Source organism: Phyllostomus hastatus, unplaced genomic scaffold (assembly GCF_019186645.2).
Source record: "Phyllostomus hastatus isolate PE091 unplaced genomic scaffold, TTU_PhHast_1.1 phas_contig_477, whole genome shotgun sequence".
In the NCBI taxonomy this organism is placed as follows: domain Eukaryota; kingdom Metazoa; phylum Chordata; class Mammalia; order Chiroptera; family Phyllostomidae; genus Phyllostomus; species Phyllostomus hastatus.
In genome coordinates, this window is record NW_025333889.1 from 2,746,164 (window position 1) to 2,768,757 (window position 22,594).

Below are 22,594 nucleotides of genomic sequence, written 5' to 3' on the forward strand. Positions count from 1 at the left end.
AACAGCAGCTTAGCGACGCGGCGTCTGCAGTGTGAGCAGTTTTGATAAACAGCCTCTGCGGGCCACACAACGGGGATAATGTATCCTTAAGTACCGCCAATGAGCTGCCATTCTGCACAGCCAATTACTTCTGTGCGTCTGTCACTCAAAGGAAAAATGACTGAGCCCATTAGATGAAACCTTTGTCACTGTTCCTAATGCACTCTTAGGCCTCATTAATCTCCGGGAGCAGCAACAGAGCCGCCGGTGTCTCATTGCCTCCCCCGAGCAGGCCCACGTGAAGCCTCTCATCTCTCCCCCAAGTGCGCCGCGTTAATCAAGCTCTCCTTATTACCCGGTCCCTGTCACGGCGGAGAGCGCGCTCCCTCTTAAATGCTCTCATTATGACCCGTCTTTAGAGCCGGCTAAGTGGAAAAAGAGAGGGAGAGAGGGAGAGAGAGGCCGGGAGAGGAAGAGGAGAGGAAAAAGCAAGTCCGATCGCATTAATATTCATGACAACAATTAGTATTCCAGGTCACTGAATATTCATGCTATCAGTTTGGTTTTTTATGGGTTTGCTGGATGTCCTGATTACTGAAGTGTGGAGGAAAACAGCATGGTTGAGACTTTAGATGTCAACGGCAGTTCAATACTCAAAACACGCCGAGACCCCCGCCTCCCCGCCCCCCCGCCCGGGACGGCAGCCCCAGCCCTCCCCGGGCAGCAGCGGCGGCAGTGTTGTGAAACCCCCGGGGGCCTGAAGTGGGGGGAGGTGGGGAAGGAGGAAGGGTTCCCTGGGACAAAGGTTCACTCGTCCATCTGGTCAGGATAAGAACATAGTCTCAGTTGCAAATAACCAACAAAGACTGCTTTAGGGACAAGGAGGTATCTGTCATCTCAGAGCACAGTGTCACAAGCAGCGTCATGGAGAAGCGGGGAGACCAACCGGGGGCCGCGCAGAACGGGGGCCGCGCTCCCTGGGGAGAGCCCCCCTCCCGCCTGCCCTGCGCACTGCCCTCTCAGAGGCGCGGGGAGGGGGGCACGGGCCTTTGGGTCCGATGCACAGTGTCTACTTGAAAGCTACACACACACACTCGAGGGTGTGTAAAACATGACTTCAGAGACAGTCTCCGTTCCCCTTCCTTCCTCCTCTTCATCAGCGGTGGGCACAACTGTTGGGGTGGACCCTGAGCCGGCTGTGAAGACGTACTCCCGCCCCCCACGCCAAGCTTTGGGGAGGAACAAGGTGCGCTGCCCGCCCCCGCCCCAGGACAGACGTGGGTCCATGTGCCCGTTTCAGAGATGAGGGAGCCGGGCGCAGGGGACAGCTGCCCGGGGCCCGGGTGGGAGGGGGCCGTCTGCGCAGTGTTTCCGACTCCAGCGCCCCCACTGCAGGCCGCTGTGTTCTCCTGCTCCCTCCCGTGATGTCAGAGTAACTGCCGCCTCCTGTTGCAGGTGGATACGGTTCTACCAGAACAGCCCGGCCACCCACCCACCGGTAGGGAAATACTTCCGGGCGTCTGACCGCCTTCTCCGAGAGTACCCCTGAAATCACGGCTGGGTGAGGTCTCCAAAACGTGGTGTCCGACGGATTCCCGTTAGAAGGGCACGGTCGGCTCTGAGCCCAAGGGAAGGAAATGGCAAGGACCATGGTGGACACCCCGAGGGGGGGGCCTCGGGGGACAGGGAAAGTGTGACGAGGAAGGGGAAGTCATCAGGCCCGAATGGGGAAGCTGTCTTTGGGGCTCCTCTTCTCCTCCCGTTGTTTTGCTGGAGCAGATGCTGAAGTAATTTTTTCAAAAACTCAAATGGGAAGGAAATGTTCTCTATCCCTGAATGTCATCTAAATAATGTCTTTTTTTTTCTACCTTTACACTTGATCGACGATAAGTTTGGCACTGCATGGGCTTCTAAGTTCAGAATTACTTGTCCTTGGGAGGGAATTCTTCCATGATCATCTTAGCACGTGGTGGGGTACTCAGGGCTCCACAGCCCGTGAGCGTTCTCCTCCCTGGGAGGGAACCCGGCTCTTCTCCTATCGTGGGTGCTTCCCAGGGTTTTCTGTTTCCGGAGCTTCCTCCCCCATCTGCCTCCACACCTGCCTCCAGACGGGACGACAGCTGCGTGTCCTTCCTCACCTCTAGCGTGTTTCTCCTGTTGCGTCTTTGTCTACCAACGGTGTCTTTGGCCGTGCTGTTTGGAGTGTTTAACCTCTCTGAGATCTGTTCAGCAGTCTCCTCTTAATTTTCAATAACGCTTTGGTGTTCATCTTTTGATTGTTACATTTTATGGACAGTTACTAACCTCTTAAACTTTTGATTGTAGTAGTTATAATTTCCTTTTAAATTCTCTTTTGCCAAAGTATCAATCTTCCTTCTAGGAATGGCTGTCCTTTTGTTCATCTCGGTCCTTTGCATGTTCACTGTCAGTTTCCGGGAACGTCTTGGTTGTGCGTCCACAGTTGTGAGGAAGGGAGTGTGGGCTCCGCAGGCAGCGGAGGGGTTTCTCTGCAGCGCTGGAGCCGGTGTGCGGCCCGCGCTGGCCGCCGGGTAAGATCGACGACAGTGTGGGGGTCCACGGGCAGGGCAGCCCGGAGCGGCCTCTCCGTGCATCTGGCTGGTTTTCTCTTGTGACTGTGCACAGCTCCGAGTGTCCCGGTCCACATCCTCCTGTTTCCGGCTTCGGCATCCACACCGGGAGGCTCCGCCTTCCTGGGAACGTGGCTACTTTCCCAGTGGTGTGGTGGGTGGTGGGCATGCACCGGCCAGCTGCACCAGAACGTGCCCTCAGCTGCTCCGCCCGCAGCCACAGCTGCCTGGCGGAGCGCTGGCCTCGCCTCGGGCTTCGTCGTCACTTGGGCTCCGGTTCACCTGTGACCCCCTGACCCGACGGGCTCGGGCATCAGCACTCGAGGCGGCCCAGTATCGTGAAGATCCACTTCCTACTTCGACACCGGGTGTCCCTCCTGTCCCCCAGCCCTAGGCCGGCTGTGAGCCCATCGGATCCCGAACATTTCCTTGTAGGAGAGGCAGTCACCCTTCCAGTCCCGGCCACCCGGCCCGCCAGCACCGCACACCGGCAGCCCCTCCCCCAGTGACCTTCTGCCCGATGGCGCCCCCTGTCCCTGTCGCACTCACGGCCAGCTCCAGGGGTCTTGTATGCCCTTATATCTTAACTCCGCCCCCCATCGAGTGTCATCCCCCCCCAAAGCCCCGCCCCCGGGGTCTCCGGAGCCCAAGTCGGGCCGGGGCACACGGCTGACACACAGGCACACACCACAGCTCTGACACGGGGGACGCACGCTGACCGTGCGCTGAAAGTCAAGGGGAAGTCCGACTGGCCAGTCCAGCTAACCGCGGCTCAGCAAGGCGGCCGATACAAAACAAAGGACAATCAGGAGCTGGCTTATTTCTGACCAATTAGGTGATGTGATTAACATACACCCCCCCAAACTCGTGTCACAAGTCACCAACAACTATACACTGACACACTGTAGTAACGAGACAGCTACAGGAGCTAAGGGAAGTGTCCACCCTTACCAAGGGGCAGGAAATAAACTCGAGTAGAACGGGAAGGAACCGCGTTCCGTGACGGGAAGGAAAGTCCTTACGGCAAAGCCGAGGCCCTCCACCACTGACCGGCAGGGCCACAGCAGGGGCGTCGCGGGCACATGGGGTTCTTTTTAGGGGGAAGGAGAAGGTTTCAGGTAACTCTGCAGTTTGCCGGAAAAACAGAAGCGTGGCCACAGCCGAGAACAACTGGTGGGTAAAGGGGCAACGCCGAACCGTGTGGTGCCGCCAGGTGCACACGAAGGCGTGACCCAGGACAGAGCGGCGCACGCCCATCGGGTCGGACGCGCAGCAGCGGCAGGCCTGGCGGGCCGTGGAGCAGGCCCCTGGGCCCAGAAACACGGCCGGCGTGACGCGGTGAGTCCGCCGTACAGTACAGGGGCCAACAGAACCAACAGGGAGAGCGAGCCCAAGGAAAGGGCAATTAGTTACCTATTTGAATTAAGTTTTATTAGACGTCCTATAGCATAAAACAGACCCAAACAAATCAAAGGTGGATTAGTAAACTTTTTTTAAAAGATATAGATGATATAGTTATTCACGATACTATTTCAACTCTTCAGTATGCTTGAAAATTTTCATAACAAAAAGTTGGAAATGTCAAAAAAGAAAAAACATTTATAAAATGGTAAAACTCAGAAATACTTATACATGAATTATGGTCAGATTTCAAGAGTACTGAAGGCTTTCTAAATATCTAAAGCAGGAACCACAGAAGTAAAAGACATACTTTCACTATATAACCAAACGGGGGTGGGGGGGGGGAATCTCTACCTGAAAACAAGACCGTAGGGTCGAACAAACGAGTCAGGAACTGAGGAAACGCCTGCAAACAAAGCACATCGTGAAGGGCTGCGGCCCCTTACACACGAAGCTCTCCCTCTCCTCAGTGAGGACAGACGAGCCCCTAGAGCAGGAACCGGGTGAAGGCGGCCTGAGCGACCACAGCGCAAGTGACACAGACGACCGGTGAGCACGTGCGGCGCGCAACCTCCCTTCTGGTCGAAGAACTCCACACGAACAAAGCAGGAGGCAGTTTTAACTCCTTACTGGATTAGCATCGAGTCTGAAAATGATGCTTAGATAGCAGTGCTGCCAAGTATATGGGGTGGGGGGCCAAAGGGGCACTCCCTTCGTGGACGGAGGGCTAGTGTCTACAAAACCATTCTAGAAATTCATTTGGAAATATGGATCATGCCCACTGACCGAGCCACTTTGCTTGCGGACGTTAAGACAATAAGTGCCAGACAGACAGACCTAGGTGCACGCGAGCAGCAGGTCTCCGTGAATGGGAAGTTGCCGGGAGGACTGGCCCAGAGGAGCAGTCCACGTCAACAGCATCAGAGAAGAAAACACGTAAAAGAAAAGCAGCCCGAAGAGCACGGACCACCCTCGGGTGACGCAGAGCTCTCACACAGAGCCGCAGGATGCGGAGGAGCGGGGAGGCAGCAGCAGGGTGAGCACCAGGTCAATTCTTCGGCAAATAGCTCTAAAATAACAAAAACCACTAATGTCTATTTTTAGTGAAAAGCCCATCACTTAAAAACAGCACCAGTTAACTCCTAACTGACTGTGCTGCGGGAGAGCCTCTCGCACTCGAAAACTCTCTATGAACAACAGAGGGGAGGGCCGCCCTTCCTGGACCCTGGCCGATGGTGCCACCTGCGTGCTTAAGCCAAGGAGCCACCTCTCTGCACCGCCAGTGACCATGCCCCCACAGTGACCACGCCCCCCACAGTGACCACGCAGCACTGGCTCCCCCGAAGTGCTCCAACCTCCAAGCCCAGGCGGCTCTGACCTCGAGCTGCTGCTCTGACCTCGAGCTGCCGCTCTGACCTCGAGCTGCCGCTCTGACTGGTCTGCCCGTCCCTCTGCCCCGCCGGAGCGTGCGATGTGGGACACCGGGGTGACCTCCTGTGCTCCCGTTCCCACACACAGTGAACACTCCATCCGTGCTTCTCAGCTCGAACACACACATGGACGGATGCGACGAGATGGGTCAGGAGGAGGGAGGGGGCAGCTGGGGATAATGTGACTGCCTGTCTGTCCGTTCTGGAGTTCAGAGACCCGTTCTCCACAGCACCCCCAATTCCTGTCCCCAACTAAGTGCTCGGCGAGGATTTCCACATACATACATATATACTTACATACATACATACAAAGTAGCAAAGACATTAGCTCTGCCTTCGCTTAGACAGTGTTTCCTTGGGCACTTCTTCTGCCTCTTCTAACCCCGCGGCCTTAGCCACCATCCTGAGAAGGGAAAGGCCACGAGCTTCTTCGGAGGCGGGTCGGCAGGTCGCCAGAGCCCAGGCCGAACGACCCCGCCCCCTCTCCGGAACGGACTGCTGGCTCTGCGAGCAGAAAGCCCCTGTTCATTCTGACGAGTGATGACCGCCGACACCTGCGTCGTCCTGTAGGGGTTTCTGGGCACTCCTGCACGCGTCACCTCATCTGCCGGCACATCGGTGACACGTGCGGCCGGCCAGGCCGACCAGAGGTGACGCACGGTCAGTTACCTGCCCGACGCCTCTTGGCACTGGGGAGCAGAACCCCAGCTCACGGACCCCAAGGTCTCGCTCCTTTTTGTGGCCCCACTTTCACCACTCAGTGCTGCCCACGCCTCAGCCCGGTGGGGCCAGCCTCCCCACTCCCCCTCAAAGCACCCCACATTCCAGAAAGAAGAAACACGGCGCCTTCCAGAGACAGAAGAAAAGGCTTCTTGCTGGAGACAGACACACACACACACACAGGGGGTCCCCGAGCTGCAGGCGCCGGAGTGAGCGCAGCAGGACCCAGTGGCTCACACCTCCCCCGGGGACACGTCCCCACGGTCAGAGCCTGACAGCCGGGAAGTCATCACGGGCCTAGGCTCTTGGTGCAGGGTGAACCTCGACTTCTCAGCGGTCTGCAGCTACCAGGGATTTCTCAGTACCTCGAATTAGGAGAGCACACTGACTTCCTCTGGTGCTGAATCAGAAAGCAAATTCTCCCCTAAAAGGAGAGGGAAGAAAGCTGAAGCTGTGGCAGAGAATGACCCCCAGCAGCACCGCTAAGCCGAGAGAACTTAACCCTCACACAGGCGCCCAGTTTCCTTTACATCTTCCTCCAGACGGCCTTTCCACCTCCACACACTTGGCCCCTACAGGCTCGTTAACGCAAAATTGCGACACCCACAGTTCCGCTGTGTTTTTCCGAAGGCCCTTCCGCCCTCACGCGGGGGTGACACCACACCTGCAACCGCCGGCTCAGGGGCCGCCTTGCGGTTGGCTTTGTGCGGCGGCGACTCAGAGCACCGGCGGGGGCTTGCTGGCCGCCAGAGCCCACGGTGTGGGGGGAGGGGTCAGAGGGAAGAGGTGGGGCTTCTGAACCTCCGCCTGCAACACAAGGGTCAACGTTCCCAGGAACCCCACAGCCTGGAGAGCGCCCTCGGCCGCAGCTGGCGCAGGGGGCCCGTGGGCGCGCCCGCCGTGAGCTTACCGGGACTCGGTGAGATGTGCAAAGTGCTCATGTCCTTGGACAGGCCGTTGGCTTTGGGGCTGGAGATGGGCGCGCAGGCCGACGTGGCGCGGGGCGGCCTCTTCCCGGGGACCTTCACGGTGGTGCGCAGCAGGTCGATCTCCTTGCCGTGGACGTTCTGCATGTAGTCCTGCGCAAAGGTCAAACACCCGAGAGAGGTTACAGAGGCGGCCTTCCGGCACCCGGGGCCAGGCGCTCTACGGGACACCGGGGGCTGCGACCCCGCGCCCTTTCCACCAGGCAGGTGCCCTGGAAACAGCGAGGCCTCGACCTGTGCGGCACAGGGGCGAGCGAGCGAGCACCACTGTTCCACTGTGGCCGGAGCCCAGCCTCCGCGTCCAGCACCAGCCCAGGCCCCAGCGAGAGGACCAGTGCAGAAAGAACTCGGTAAGTTCTAGCAGCCCCATGGAGACCCCAGCCTGTGGGAGGCGACAAGTCGGCTGGGGTGTCTCAGGGATGCTTCAGGGGCGCAGCCGAGAGAAGGGCGCGGCGGCTCCCAGGAAGAAGGCGGGGGAGGTGGGGGGGCTCTGAGTCACAGGACAGCGTCCGCATGCCGGCAGGCAGAGGGACTGTGAAGCGGTCCCTGGGCTATGGACAGCCAGGATGTTGGCCGAAGGGGCTGATACGACAAGGACCCCGAAGCATAAGCTTTCAACACAGGGGCTGGGGGGGAGGAAGGAAGCCAGGTGGGGGCCACAGGACAGAGTACGTGGGGGAGCTGCCCACTGCCTGCCGTCTGTGGTCGGGGGGCAGCATCAGGGTCCAGAGAGGACCCCACCCACCTACCCCACAACCCAAGCAGTTAGAGGTGGGGCTGCCCACGCACCAGGCTAGACTCGGGGGAGGGTAGCCAGGTTCTCCGCAGAGGGAGGAGGGTGGCCGGAACCTCAATCATGCCAGGGCCTGGCCACGTCGGAAGAGGCGTTGCCATGGAGATTACAGAAGCCTGGAAGGCTCACCACGCGCTGGCCCAGCAGAAGCCACGCTCCTGGGTCTCCGGTGGCTTCTTAAGGACAGACCTCCAACGGCCAATTCTTAGTGCAGAACAACAGCTCTAAAGGCAGAGGCCGGAGACTGCAGCACCGTGGGCAGAAGGCAAATGGAGACGGGGCCCCCGGAGCAGGCCAGCTCCGCCGAGCTCTCAGAGGGAGGGGCACGCTGAGCCTTCCCCAGCAGCGTCAGCCATGTCCCCCCACCTCAGGCTGGCAGGGTGGCTCAGGGAGGGTCGCCCCCAGGCCCCCCTGTGCAGGGGGCCAGCCACGGCCACCTTGGAGGCGAGTTGCGGGTGTGGGGCAGGGGAGGCTGGACCCGGCTGGGAACAGACCTGAGACTCCACACGGAAATCAAGAGGCTTGGAAAACTCCCCTGAACACAATCGACGGAAAAAGCCGCGGTTTCCAAAGGGCACCGAGCGGAGATGTGAAGAAACCGACCACCACTGAGTCAGACGGCGGGACCAGGCGGAGTGGAGGGGACGCGGGCGGACTCACGGCTGAGTTCCGGGGGCAGGGATGGGGAGGAAGGGCACGGCCAAGACGACACAGTGGCCTTTGCTCAGCGCAGGCCTAAGGTCAAGGTCTTTAAGAAGGCCGTCCGTTTCTCGGCGTCTCTCCCTCACTTCCCTGAACCCCCGCCACAAGCACGCCAAGTCCAGAGCCCGCGGTGCAGGCTCGTAAGTGACGGACGCCTCCCTGTCTCGTCACTCCTGCAAAAACACCAACTTGCTGCAACTTTCTCCTCCTCTGCCAATTCTTAACAAATTAAAATACAATAACAGGAGTGTAATTGAGCATTTATTGCTTATGGGCTCCAAAATGAGGCTAATCAGAGAGTGACTAAGCCGCAGCATGCGCTCTTTTAATAGGCCCGTTTCCGCGCACAGCAACCAGGACACTCCATCCACCACCACCGCAGAAACCCGCCCAGCGCCTGCTCCCCGGGCCTGCTCGCGCCGAGGGGACGCATCTGTCTCCGGCTCAGCACGGGCCCCGCCGGGGGATCGGCGCTCTCGCCTGAGTTACTAGGTGCTGAACCTTCGCAAGGACTAGCTGTAAAAAACAAACAAAATATATACATTTGGTCACTTTTATATCTCAAGCCGCTATGATCTGTAAAAACTTTCCAGAAGGCACGTTTGGCGCCACAAAAGCCCGCGCCGGCGGCACTGCCGGAACAGGTGGCTGGCAGGCAGGCAGGCAGGCAGGCGCGAGCCCGCGGCTTGCAGTCTCTCCCGAGTTTTGAAAGGCGAAAGACGCGTCCTTCTCATCTCTCCTCGCCCGGGCTGGCGCGGGAGGAGCTGCGGGGGCAGCCGCGCAGCCCCTCAGAAGCGGGCTGTGCAGCGCGGTGGGTCTGGGCCAGGGACCTCCCTGGGTAAAATAAAGACAGCAAGCCTGATTTTGATATGCAAATGCGACAGATACTACCCTTCTCCCCGGTCCTGGCAGAAAAATGCTGATCGCAGATAAAAGGGGAAAAGCCCTTTAACAAGGCGCGAGGGTAATTCAAAGCCAAGTACTTTTAAACAGCACTTAACAAGTCCCCGGGGCCCACTCAAGAGCCGGGCCCCCCCAGAGGTGGTCTCTCCTGCCCCTCGACAGCTTGAAAAAGTAGTAATTGCAAACCTATTTGCATTTTTCTCAAGTTGGCCGTGCTCCTCGCGCGGATTACTCCCGCCAAGCCGCGCCGGCGGCGCGGAGGGGCCCCTGCGGTCCGGCCGGGTGGGCGGCGCCGCGTCCCGCCGCCGCGGCTCCACACCTCCGCCAGCCCCTGTTTTCCCGCATTCCGCTCCTAATTATGTTGCATCTATTGCCGTACACTTAATTAGCTGCATTAATGTGATTTCTTTTCACATAGTCAAGCAATTAAGAGCTATGATTGAGTTTCATTCAATTAGCCTCAACAAACATGCTAATTGATGTCCCAGATGCAAATGAGCTGCGGGAAGAGACACCGGCTCGCAAGCGAGCGCGCGAGAGCTCGGCCGAGACCCGTCCGCGCTCGGCCGGCCGCCGCCTTCCGCGGGGCTGCCGCCGAGACGGCCGTGGGGTCGGCAGGGCCTCCGTGGGCCTGGGCCCCTGACAGGGAGGCCCTGGCCGCCGCACCCCGCTGTCCTGAAACCTCACAGTTCCGAGTCACCAGAACCGGAGACCGTGAACTGGGTCACACCGAGCTCCAGCAAGGGGATGGCCCTACGTCCGCGTCAAAATACCTCGCGAAGCTGCTAACAAAACGAAACAAAAAACCAGAAACAAAAACCCAAAAACCAGAACTGCAGGCATTCTCCCCCAAACCACTGGGGTGGGGTCCCGGGGCCTCCTGCGCGTGCGCCGGCCTGCAGGGTTCTCAGTAAATGGCGATCCCCATCAGCAGCCCCTAAAAACACCCCCATGGTACTGATCCGCACGCCCCCCGCCCGCCCGTTCCCATGGCTGCATGGTGACAGATGGTGGACTCCATGTGTGCGGGGGGGCCCTTCCCGAGCGGGGACCAGGTCCTAAGGCTGACCAGAAAGGCCCAGACGGAGCGACCGGCCCCTCGGAGCCAGGCGCGCTCGGGAAGCGTCCTCTCTTCGAGCACAGGCGGGGCGCTCCGCACGGCTCCGGGGTCGCGCACGCTCCCGAACAGCCTCGGGACGCCTCGTTCCTGTGATTCAGCGGTGGGAGAAGGAAGGGCCGTCTTTGTGGCGATGAGGTTCTCCCAGGGCATTCTGACTTCCACCTGCACCCGAATGTCGGGACCTGAACGTCTTACAGTCGCGGGTGCCGTTCGGGCCTGAGCTGTGTAGTTCGGGACGCACCGGTATTTGCTTTGGTCTCCCCACCCGGGGCAACCGATCGGGCTTCCCCTCTCCGCACCAACTCTGCCGTCTTCAACCTGCGATCCTGGACACCCCACCCGCTGGGAGGGTGTGTGTGTGGGGGGCGGGGGGCGCCATAAACATAAGTTCAATACTCTCTTTAAAACAATTTCAAGACACTGTCCGCCTTCCCACTGCGCTGAGCTTCGCTCCGCTGGTGTGGAAGTGATGGGCACTACACTCGCGGGCCCCTCGGGGCGCATCCCGGCAGGGGTGCCGGGCGGCACCGCTCTGGCCGTGACTGGACTCATCGCCACGCTCTCTGAACAGGAACCAGAGGGGTTTCACTCCCCCAGTGTTCTTAAGAACCCCCTCCCCACAAAAGTATATTCTAAAAAAAATGTCAGCCCTTGAGTATGTGCCTTTCCACTTTCCTGGGCAGTGACCGGGAAGGTCCGCAGAGAGTTTCTGCCACCACGCCCCCGGGGTGCGGGCGGGGGCGCTGACGGCACCTGCCGAGAGGGGCCCCTCCACGCCGTCTGGAGTTGTGAGCCAAACCGGCCACTCTTCGCTCGGCCGCTTTTACTGGAAAGGACGACGACGACATCAGACTTTAACAGCAATTACTCAGTCTTACGTATCCGACAGGTATTTTCTTGAAAACGGTATCTGCGGCCAACAGTAGAACTGGGGTTTCCCGTGGCGACGAGGACTCAACACCGGTACGCCCCCACGGGCTGACGCCTCCCAAGAGCGTGGAGACTGTTCGGATGAGAGCGCTGGCGGCACAGGCGGGGTTTCTGGGCGTGGCACGGTGAAGAGTGTCTCCCCGGGGGGCCGGCCCGCCTCACTCACCTGACACCCGGAGGTGGTGTGGGGCCGCGTGGGTGAAAGCGGGTCGAAGCGCGAGACAGGTGCGAGGACGCCAACGCAGCAGAGGGGGGACAATTTAGGGACGCAGCGGCAGAGTCCGCACCGCCTTCCCCGGCGTCAAGAGGCTGTCCCGAGAGGGTCCCTGGGGCCGTGCCCGGGGAGACCATGCGCGGCAACCGGGACGGCCGGCCGGCCGGGCGTGCCTGCGTCGCTAACCACACGTGCGGACCAGGCGAGGGCTGCTGCTGCACTGTCGCCGGAACGGCGCGTGTCGGCGAGCAGAGCCGCCGTGGACACCGCGTCCGAGTCCGGCCGCCCTCTATGAAGGCAGACACGAGCAGCTCCGGAACCAGGTAAACGACGCCGCTCTTCTCGCGGGTTCTTCGGGACGACGAGTGTTTCCTGACCGTCTCGAGCTGGGCCTGTGCGGAGAGGTCGGGCGGGGCCTCCGGATGCGTCTGTGTCTGCTCTTGCAGAAAGGAGGGGCCCTCCCACCCCCCATTTCCATGGCGCCTCCTGAAGGTCCGGGTGCAGAGGTGAAGCAGCAGTCTGTGTGAGTTCTATTTTTAAAAACCCTTCCTTCTTGGACTCAAAAAAAAAAAAAAAAAGGATGTAGGAAAAGCCATTGTTAGAGGCACTGCTACTCCCAACCCCGAGAAATGCTGCTCCCGAGGAGGCTCCTCTGCGCGAACACAGTCCCGTCCACTCCAAGGGGCCGAGCACGTGGCCGGGCCCCGCGCTCTCGACCGGGGCAGCAGCCCCGCGCACAGCCGCAGGCCCAGGGGACTGACACCCTAAACGCCACCTGGAAGGTGGGGTGCGCCCGGACACTCTCCGGCCCTGCCCTTGCGGCTCCCTCTCCCCGCAGGACCGCGGGCTGCCACAACAGCAGGGCGGGAGGCGGCCCCGAGGGAGACCCGCTGAGGAGCCGCGCAGTGCGGCCAGCCCGCCACCGGAACTCCCACAGCTCACTGAGCAGAGTGGGCTTCATGGGGGCCACCAGACGAGCGCCGTCCGTGCTCGGCAGCGTGACGCACGCGCGGCTGTCACGGGACGGCGGAGCCCGGCGGGCCAGGCGTCTCATCTGAAGGAGACCCGGCGCTTCACCTAATGAGCGAGTCTGGGGCCTGGTAAGGGACGCGGCGCGAGACGGCGGGCAGGCGTGTAGGGGGCGGGTGGCCGGCTGCCGCGCCAGTCTCTCCAGCCCAGGCTTCCTGCGCCGCAGGCCTGAGGGCTGCGGTGGGGTGGGGTGGGGTGGGGGGCGGCTATGAGAATGCAAAGCAAACCAGCAGAAGACTCCACACCGGATGACGAACGTACCTCTCGCTTCTTGCTTCTGTCTGTCCCGACCGACCCGGCGAACCGAGCTCTGCACTCCAGGGAAGACCCCTCGCGCTTCAGGCTGGACGAGTGTCCCCAGCTGCGGTCTCCGCGTGCCCACACCCAGCACGACCGTGGAGGATATGAAGACGGCCCCTGCCACCTCGGCCGCCGTGAGTGAGTGGCTGTCACCGCAAGGGACGCCAGGCGCCAGCTTCCCTCTGGGGTGAGGGGGCTGTCTCAATGACGAGCTGTGGCTTGAGCCCCTGCCGCAGCGGGGTAGAGACGCTGGGGAATTCCAGGCTGGATGGGGGCTGTCGCCATGACGACAGCCGGCTCCCCGAAGTCCTTTATGACGCGAGGTTTCCTGGGACTCCCTGCCAGCACCTGCAGCACCTGGCGGCAGGTTTTAAGCCAGAGCGCGCACATCCGCCCTCCAGAGCACTGATGACCAGTAGGCCGCCTCCTCCGCCGCCGCCACGGGCCCCGCTGCGGACCAGAAACCCCCCTCCAGGTTCCGCCCACCACGAAATCCGAATACTTCTTCCCTGGGCCTGTGCAGAAGTCTTACTACTTCCCCCCATGGTTTGCTTTTGCAGGTGTTATTCTGTTTCCCTAACGCAACCGCCCACCAAGGGGCAGGTTACGGAAACACAATCAGACTCAGCAGGCAATTCTCTGCATGACAGAAGGTTCCGGTTTCCTGAGCGAAGTCTGCAGAAGCCCAGCCAGCCTCCCCCTGGCCCGAGCACGGCCTCAGAGTGGCCGCCCGGGGTCCCGCCTCGACCGTCGGGAGCCGTGGGCTCGGGGCATCTTACTTACCTTATCATCTGGGTCCCCATGTCTGGGGCTTTAAAAATAGGGATCAAAACAGTCCCTGCCTTGTGGGGCTGCTGTGCTGATTAACTGAGATAATATATGAAGGGCTTGAAAGACCGTCGGGCCCTCAACAGATGGTGGCTCTGGCGCCTCTCGTCCAATCAAAACACTGAGGCTGCCCTCTGACCCTGCGTGGGCACCGCCTCAGCAGAAGGTGCCGCTCCCACTTGGGGTGGCAGTTCTGACCCGACAGGCCATGGGGGGAGGCCCCCACAGAGCTGCTTCTCACTTTGCAGCATAGGAAGAAACTGCCCTCTGCCAACGTGTGACATTTCCCACTTTCTCTTCTTCCCCCCCCTTCCATTTTTTTGCCTTTTTTTTTTTTTGGTGGGGGAGGCACGTACTCAGTAGTCAGACATTTTTATTGCAGAACGCCGTCTGAAAAAGATGCAAAACAAAATTGAGCCAGAGGACGGGGGAAACAAAAGGCCCCTTGCCTTTGCTTATTGAGTTCAAAGGCAGAACAGGCCGTGCCCTGCAGCAGACGGGAAGCTACACTAATTTTAAAGCCATAAAGCGCTATCAAGGGCCCCGGGGGGCAGGACTGCACCGAGGCTCGCGGCACCTAAATAAGACACGGTTCATTTACTCCGCAGCTTAGCCTAATGTAATCATCAGCGGATTCTAGCCTAGAGTTGTAACAGGCACACAGCCGCTCGCAGAGGCGGCCCTCCCAGCCATCGCGGGGGCCCGGCTAGATTGCTGCTGATTAGAAAATTTTTCAGTTTTGACAAGCCCTTAATGAACATAAATCGCACCTTGATTGGTTTCCATTTGGGGCCACAGGCACACCTGAGAAGGGGCCGCCCCGCCACCTCCGCGCCCTGCCCGCCTCGCAAGGCCTCGGCAGCCAGCCGGCAATCAGGTGGCGAGCCGGAGAGGAAAATATTTATAAAATACAATTACGGAACTCAATCCCCTCAGCAGACGTGGGGGAACGCTCCCTCGTTACCCCCCACGTCCAGTGTCTCCCACTGAGTCCCGGGAATGACTGGTGTCAGGGAAGACGAGGATGGTTTTGATTTATCTACCCTTTGCAAGCATTTCTGGCCAAATTGCTAAGACTCAGAAGGCCTCCGAAACGGAAAACAAGGATCAGGCGCAAAGGGAGAAACACCAGGCTGCTGAGACGCAGTCCCATCGCCTCTCCTAGGGGCTTAAGGACTCAAATCCACCAGCCACAAGGGGAAGTCTGTACGTCACAGACACGTACATGTGCACATAGCCTCCCTTTTTTTGAAGACAGAAGAATTTTTTGATGTAGAGAAAACAGGGCAGGTAAAATCTAAGCGGCTGTTTCCTCCGCAGGAGGAGACGTGGAGGCGTTGTTCTGCCCGCTCTCACCCCGCTCACGGCCACTGTGTCCCCGAGGCCACGTGCAGCGGTCCCTTCGCGCTGCCGGCAAACCCGACCCCCCGCAGACCCTGAGGGCTGCATCCAGTGGACCGGGAGTCAGCTCTTCAGGCAGACACACGGCTCTGACGCAAAGTCTAACTCTGTGGTGTCTGTGCAACGACAGGTCTGAGCCTTCGTGCTTCACTCCAGGAGGCACCGAGAGGGTTCAGTTCAAGGAGACAGAAAGCAGGAGGTGGGTGCCAGGGGGAGGGGGAGTGAGAGGGGGAGGGGCTCCGAGCTCGACGGGACCGGAGTCCCAGGTTTGTGAGGTGAAGCAGCCAGAGAGTGGGCGGTCGGCAGCAGGAAAGCACTCACCGCTCCTGAGCCGCGTGCTCTCGAGCGGTTGAGACGGCAAACTGTCATTGCCTGTTGTGTGGACGTCACCACGACTAAAAAAGCAAAACCCAAAAGCCCAACCACGACGAAAGAGCGCAACAGCCCCTTCGGCTCCCCCCACTGGCAGGTCTTTCCTACACAGGACGAGGACGCCGAGGAGCCGGAGAATCGGAGGAAGTTGGAGGAAGGACCACTGCTCTCTGCCGGGCGTGCGGACTCTCGGGTCTGAGGGTTCAGGAGAGCCAGGGTTCGGGAGACCACCCTGGGTGAGCCCTGGGGAAGGAGGAAGCCAGCCCAGCAGCCCCGGAGCTCCACTGCACCCCCTCCAGGCCGCCGGGGTGGGGCGGGGCGGGGTGGGGCAGCGCCCAGACTGGGCCCCTCCCCCAGCACAGCAGGAGGAGCCTCCCAGGGAGGGGCTGACGGACACCTGGGGATCCGGGGAGGCGGCAGGTGGGCTGAGGTGCAGCCACAGAGACCCGGCACACCTGGGTCTCCTCCTCTGTGGAAAACAAGCGAAAACCAAGGCCCGCCCACAGCTCCGTGTTCCCACGTGACCTCACAGGGGCGTGTTCATGAACGCTTCCTCATCACCTGTCCCCGTAAGCAGGGCAAAGCCCCTCCTGGAAAGAGGTGGAGCATTACGTCCCACTTGAAGTGGATACCCCACACTCCCCGAGGGGACGCCCGCATCGCAGGCCGGGAAGCCCTGGTTGGCCCGAGGTGGCGGGCCGTCCGGGTGACCCCAGACTGCCGTTGTTCCTGGGGAAGCGGGGACGCTGGCTGACTCCAGGATACGAGCATCCGTCCCAACCTCAGCAACACCCGGCATGCCCGGCTGTGGTCCGAAGGACGGGAGATAACCTGGGGATCTTTTGCCGGCCCTGAGCAGAGACACCCGCCAGTCCGGGAACCGCGCGGAGAAGTCCCTCCGGGGTGTGGTGTGGCAAGCAGTGGGTGCACCCATGCCCCCCACTGAGACAGGCACTCGGACGGGAAACAGATGTTGCTCTGGCTGCCGGAGCGCCCAGGTCTCTGCTTTCCTGACACCCACGTCTCCCTCACACACAGACTCCTGATGGGATCTGCTGGGACCCAGCAGCTCTGGGGGTTTCTGGAACACAGCTAGGCCTCCTCCCCCACGCTGACGTGAACTGGTCGGTTTTCTTGGTCCCAGTCTTACCGGAAACTTCAAAGCACAGTCGGGACCATCCATGGCGAGGCTCTAAGACAATGTAGGAGCCACAGGACAGGATTCCATGGGCCCACGTACACTGACCTGAGAGCCACACGCACACACGAGCTGTGGGCAAACACTGGGGAGTGGGTGGCAGCCCTGGCCCTCCGAGGAGTTACAGCAGGCAGGACAGCACAGACGAGGCAGGCGCCCGGGAGCCGGGGGCACCTCTCGCAGAGGAGGGGCGGGAAGGTCCACCTGGACCACGGCCTGCAAATGCCGGAAGCCAGACGGGAAAGGCACCCGCCGACCGGCGCACAGCCCCCAGCACTGCGGCGTGGGGCGGGAAACAAGGTCCCAGGGCCCCTCCTCCTCGAGTGAAGGGCGCTTTCCGCGGGGGTGGGGCACAGACAAGGCTCACTGGCCGCAGCCTCGGTGGGCGGGGGAGGCGGTGGTTCCAGGCCCAGCGGCTCCGCATCCTCGTGGCCGCACAAACCGTCCGTCCAGTCGTCCGGACTCGCGCCGCTCCGTCTCCTGGGAGGTTCTGGCGAGACCGAGGGAGGGTGTCTCCCGGGGCAGCTGCATGTCCGCTGCTTTCAGACCCTCGCGGTCCACCTGCGCAGGTGTGCGGGCCGGCCGGAGTCCTGGCCACAGAGTGAGTGACCCCCGCCCCAGCCCTCGAGCGAGACGCGCTTGTTTCACGGCACAACTGTGGGCACAGACAGGACTGCTTCCCACAGCCCCGGCCTCGCGCCCCGTTCCCGCCACGCTCTCCTCTCCAGAAGCACGCCGACCTCGGAACCACCGGCCCTGCTGCTGCCGAGCTCCTGACGAAGTGGACCTTCTGTCGGGCGCGGGAACTAGAAGCACCCTGCGGTCGGTCGGCATCCCGGTGACAGCGGAGCGAGTCCCAGTCTGCCTCTGCTGGAGCGCAAACAGCCGACCAGACGTCCACAGCAGGCGCGGCCCGGGGGCTCGTGGAGCCGGCCGGCCGCACGCGTCTACAACAAACGTCCTGTGAGGGGGAGTCGGGAGAAGCAGCGGCACCACAACTGTTTCCGACTCAGGCCGCGGGGGCCGGGAACGACGTGTCACCCGGTGCGCCGTTCTCTCTGCCACATGTCCCTCCGAGGATGCCCGGGCAGCGATGCTGCAAAGCTCCGAGGCCTGAGCTCTTTCCCATTATCCCTCTGCTCTTCCATCACGGTGCTCCCTGGGGCTCCCGCTCAAGTCCACAGAGCAGGCTGCCCTTCGCCCAGCCCGACTGGGACCCGGCCCGGTGTCCTAGAGCCACAGGATGCTCGTACGCATCCCCGCGGCCCCCGGGAAACCAGGCACGCGGGGCTCGTGCACATGTAGTTTTTCAGAGAAACAGAGAGAGACACCCCAGGGCAGCACCCGAGGTCTCGCCTTCTACTGTGTTTGTCTTAGTTAAACGTTCCGGGCCGTCTCTGCAAAACGCCAAGTGGAGTGGAGGACCAGGGGAGCGAGTCCGTCCTGGAGGGTGGGTGGTCAGTCTGTGCCAGGCGGCCCGGGACTCGGCCCCGAGAGTCCTGCGTCCTGGGCACCCTCGGTCCAGGGCCAACGGGGCTGCCATCCCCCTGCCGGGAGTGTCTGCAGTATCTGGGCTGAACTCTCCACCTGTCATCTGAACCGGGCGACAGGTTCTACTTAACCCGACACCAGCACGTTGAGAGAGAGAGACGAACCAAGTGAAGGGGGTTTTTCTGGTGAATCCTCGTCCTGCCACGTGGCCAGTCCTCCTCTGAACAGCGCTGACCTCGGGACACGCTTCCCTTGGAAGGGCCACGCACTCTTGAAGGGTCGGAAGTGACCTCATATAAGACAGCACCACCCAACTTCGCACCCGTTGGGAGGATTCCTTCTCCAGGGGTCCAGACCCCGTCCGCCGGCTCTCAGCGACCTCCAAACGCACATCTCGAAGGAGGGGCCTCATTGCACGTGGAAGGGGACGGGCGTGCGAGCCGACCTTCCCCTGGCACGCTCCAACCTTCGCTCACGTCAAGGGCCAGCCGATGAACACGTTCGGTCAGGGAGACGTCGCCGAGGACCTGCCGGCTGTCTAAGCCCCCCCGCCCCCCGTGCTCCCCCACTGGCAGACCCGGAGTGAGTGCTCAGTGACCGCGTCCCCGCCACAGGGCCCCATGGCTGCGGAGGGGGCCACCGGTCTCAACACACCTGGGCCTGCAAGCCACCATCACGCCATCCCCCTGTGCCCGCCTCTCCGCTCGACCTGCAGCGCAGCAGGCGGGGGCCCGGCCGGCCACCGCTACCTACGGGCTCCCGAGCCTCCGGGGAGCGGCTGACGCGGGGCCAGGACGCGTGGCAGCGGGGGACGGGCAGGTCCGGGCTTCCGGGAGCACGGGGGGGGGTGCCTGGGGTTTGTTACCGACTTCCAGAGAGCTCTCCTCGCCCCTCTGGGCTGGGGCAACACTCGGTCCGGGTTCTCTCTGATTCGAGAGAAACGCGAACTTGCTCTGACCTGACCACACACAGGCAACCCGCCCTACTGCGCGCAGAGGGCCCTGTAAGGGTCTCCACGGCAGGACACAGGCCCGCGGCCCCAAGGTCCCTGCAACGACTTCCCTCTGGTGCAGCAAGGAAGGCCGGAGAACGCCTGTGCTCGAGAAGAGGCCCAGGCCGAGCTGCAGGCTGGGGTCCAGGCCCAGGGCTGTGGTCCCTGGGACAGTCTGCAGGAGCTGAGTCTGGGGCTGGGGGCGAACCGCAGAAAAGACACCCCCAGGGGTGAGGCCACCGGGCTGGGCAGACCGCAAGGGCTGGGAACCAGGGGGTCTCAGGGAGACGGCGTGAAGAACAGGAGTATGAAGCAACGGTGACCAGTGGGACGGGGCAACTTAGGGCTGCCACCCCCCGCTGGGGTCCCTCGACCACAATCTCGTGTCCCCAGAACCCTGCCTGGGGTCCACGGAGGCCGCAAAGACGCCTGCCAGCCTCACACCGGCCGCCCCGGGTGCCGCAGAGCCCGACAGCCCCAGCTCATGACCGGCAGCCTGGTCCTGAGGCGCAGTGTTGGAGGGCACGTCGCCTCGCTGAGATGCCCCAAGTGCAGCGCACGGCGGGGGCCCCGAGCTGGCACTGCTGGCTCCTCGGCGATCCCGAGTTTGTCTCCCGCCAGCGTCCTCACACCACCTGCCTGTGGGTGAGCGGCGTGGGGGGGCCCAGGGGCAACCTGCTGGTACACAAGCGCTTCCGGGGACCTGTGGGAGGAGGAGCCGCACCTGCTCCGTGAGAGGCGGACCAGGACAGCGTTCAGACGTCCTTTCGAGGGGTGTTAGCCTCCGGCTCCCACGGGGGGCGGAGCGAGGAACAGCTACAGCCCTGCTGCCCTGATGCCTTCTCCATACTAACCTGCTGCCAGCGCAACATGGTGGGGCAGGGGGAGTGAGTGGCGGGGGGAGTGGCTGGGGCTCCCTCTGCCCTCCAGCTGCAAACCCCGCACCTGTCTCAGTGCAGGTTCTGCCAGGAGCTGGCTGGGACACTCGCCTGGGGATTTAATTTGGCTGACGTGGTGGGAGCCACCCAGGTCAGCCCCTGAGGAAGGCCAGCCTTCCAGGGGCCAGTGACCTCAGAGAACCTCTAACTTCCAGACTAAAACCACCGGGCCCAGGCTCAGAGTGCGGAACGTGGGGCGGTGAGCTCACCACACCCCCGCGTGCCCCCGGATCTCCGGTCCTGGAAAGCCGGGGCCACGCGCAAGCCCGGCCGGGATGCCTCTCCGCAGCTCGGACCCAAAGCCCCAGGCTGACTCCGCTGTCAGGGTCTGTGGCGCCCCAACAAACGGGCACCAGTCAGAGAAGGCGCCTGGGGCCCACTGTGCCCCCAAGCTCCCCTCCGAAGTGCAGCCACGGAAACAGCACCGATGAAGGGGGACAACAAAGGCCATGCTGCCTGTCGGTGCGCGACTAAGTCCGATGAGTCCAGATCAGCCGCGCCCCGGGGCTGTGCACCTGTCTCCGCGGTGCTGGTTCCCAGGGCTCCTGCGTGGACCGGGCTGCACTTTGAAGCAGCACCAGCCCTTGCTGGCCGTGCGGTTCCGTGACAAAGCCCCACGGCGCTCCTTCCCGGTACCCCGACAACACCCACGCACACGCACTACAGAAGAGTGGGCCTGGCAGGAGGTGGCACGTCACTCGGCGCGGCCTGGGTGGGAGGGCGCTGGGACACTGACTGTGGTTATGCAGCCCAGACGCCGGGGTGAAAACTGGCAGGCGGCTGCCGGCCCACGGGGGTCTTCTGATGCACGCCACCGCTCCCGTGTCTCTCCCCGGCCACGGGCGGCAACGGTCCCTGTGACGGGCCCGGGCTTGGCCGGTGGGAGTCGGGTGCCCCGAAGGGACTCATCAACTGGACCTCCCTGTTAACTGCCCCGCGAGTCCAGCAAGAGGAGGATTTCGGTTCCAGTTCTCTCCCCAAAGGACGCCGAGCCACCCAGTCAGTCGTCAGGCCTCGCTTTCTGGCGGGGTCCCGGAGAGCTAAACCGAGGAGGAGGAGGAGGAGGGCGGCTTCCCCGTGGGGAGCGCCCGTGAGGACTGCGCTGCGCTGGGGCCCGACGGCAGCCACCGGGGGTGGGGGGCGGGGGGCGGGAGGCCCGGGCAGGCGGCACTGGCCTTGGGCTGGCCTCCTGGGACGGGCGCTATGTCTCTGATCTGGAGGCCACCGGACTCGGACCCCAGATCCCCCGAAATGCACAGTCAGGAACTCTGATCTGGGCGGTCTTCCCACCAACGCCAGGAACAGGCCAGCGGTGCCACCCAAGCCCCTCGGTTCTCACGTGGCTCCAAGACCGAGGGGCGGTGCCCGGCAGCCGGGACACCCCTGGTTCCCTACCATGTCGGGAAATACAGGATTTACCTTTGAGTTGGGTGTGCATGAGGGGGCGGTGGGCAAAGCCCCCCGATGCGGTGCCAGAGGAGAGACACCGATATTCTCCCCAGGAACTGGGCGACGTGACCCCCACGCCATCAAAGCACGGCGTCTGTCGGGGGCGGGGGCCTGCGAAGGGCGGCCGATACTCACGTGCAGACTGGGGTGGTAGGTCAGCACGCCGTTGTCGCACAGGGTGACGTACTTCTTCTTCCACTCCTTGTTCAGAGACTTGCCGCTGCGCTTCAGCAGCACGCCCTGCGGGGACAAGGGGCCACAGGGCAGTGAGTCAAGGGTCCTGTGTTAGAAGCGGGCACATGGGTGATTCTGAAAGCTTTCAACTTTCACCTGAGACTCCGTCGTCCTAAATGGGAAGAGCACTTATGTTCCACTCGGTGGTTTGGTTCCCCTGCACTGAACGGCACAATGTTTGCAACAGCAGCCGGCCGCTGTGGTGCCGGTGCGGGCGGAGAACTCAACCTCGCCAGGCTGAGCAGTAACAGCGGCAACACGATGCCCCGCATGTTACACGCCACGTCACACCTTCCCTCTCCTGAGCACATGCGGCATGCCCACAGGCATGTTTTATTTAAAAAACAAAACAAAAACCCATAGCTAAGTTCCCTTCTCCAAAAACAAGACGTTAACGATATTCTTACCTTGCGTTATTTGCAAACGAGAACATTTCATTTTACAGGTTTTCACGCCAGACTTTGAACTTATTAAAAATGAAATTCCATTTGCAAAGGCAGTGACAGCATTTAGCAGATGAAATGTGTGGAATTCACTTAAATCCTGCTTTAATGAAAGCAGATGAAGGGCTTCTTGACAAGCACGGGAACTTGGACG

At 61.7% G+C, this 22,594-nt stretch overlaps 1 protein-coding gene across 9 annotated transcripts in view; it reads right to left on the reverse strand.

Moving 5' to 3' along the window:
- The window catches only part of AGAP1 (ArfGAP with GTPase domain, ankyrin repeat and PH domain 1), a 333,220-nt gene that overhangs the window by 112,153 nt on the left and 198,473 nt on the right, over positions 1-22,594 (reverse strand). For all 9 annotated transcript variants that reach the window (XM_045845687.1, XM_045845686.1, XM_045845689.1 and 6 more), the window contains 2 exons: positions 21,899-22,003; positions 7,029-7,197 (listed from right to left, as the gene is read on the reverse strand). In XM_045845687.1, the coding sequence (XP_045701643.1) occupies positions 7,029-7,197; positions 21,899-22,003 (274 nt within the window). The remainder of the gene's footprint in view (positions 1-7,028; positions 7,198-21,898; positions 22,004-22,594) is intronic.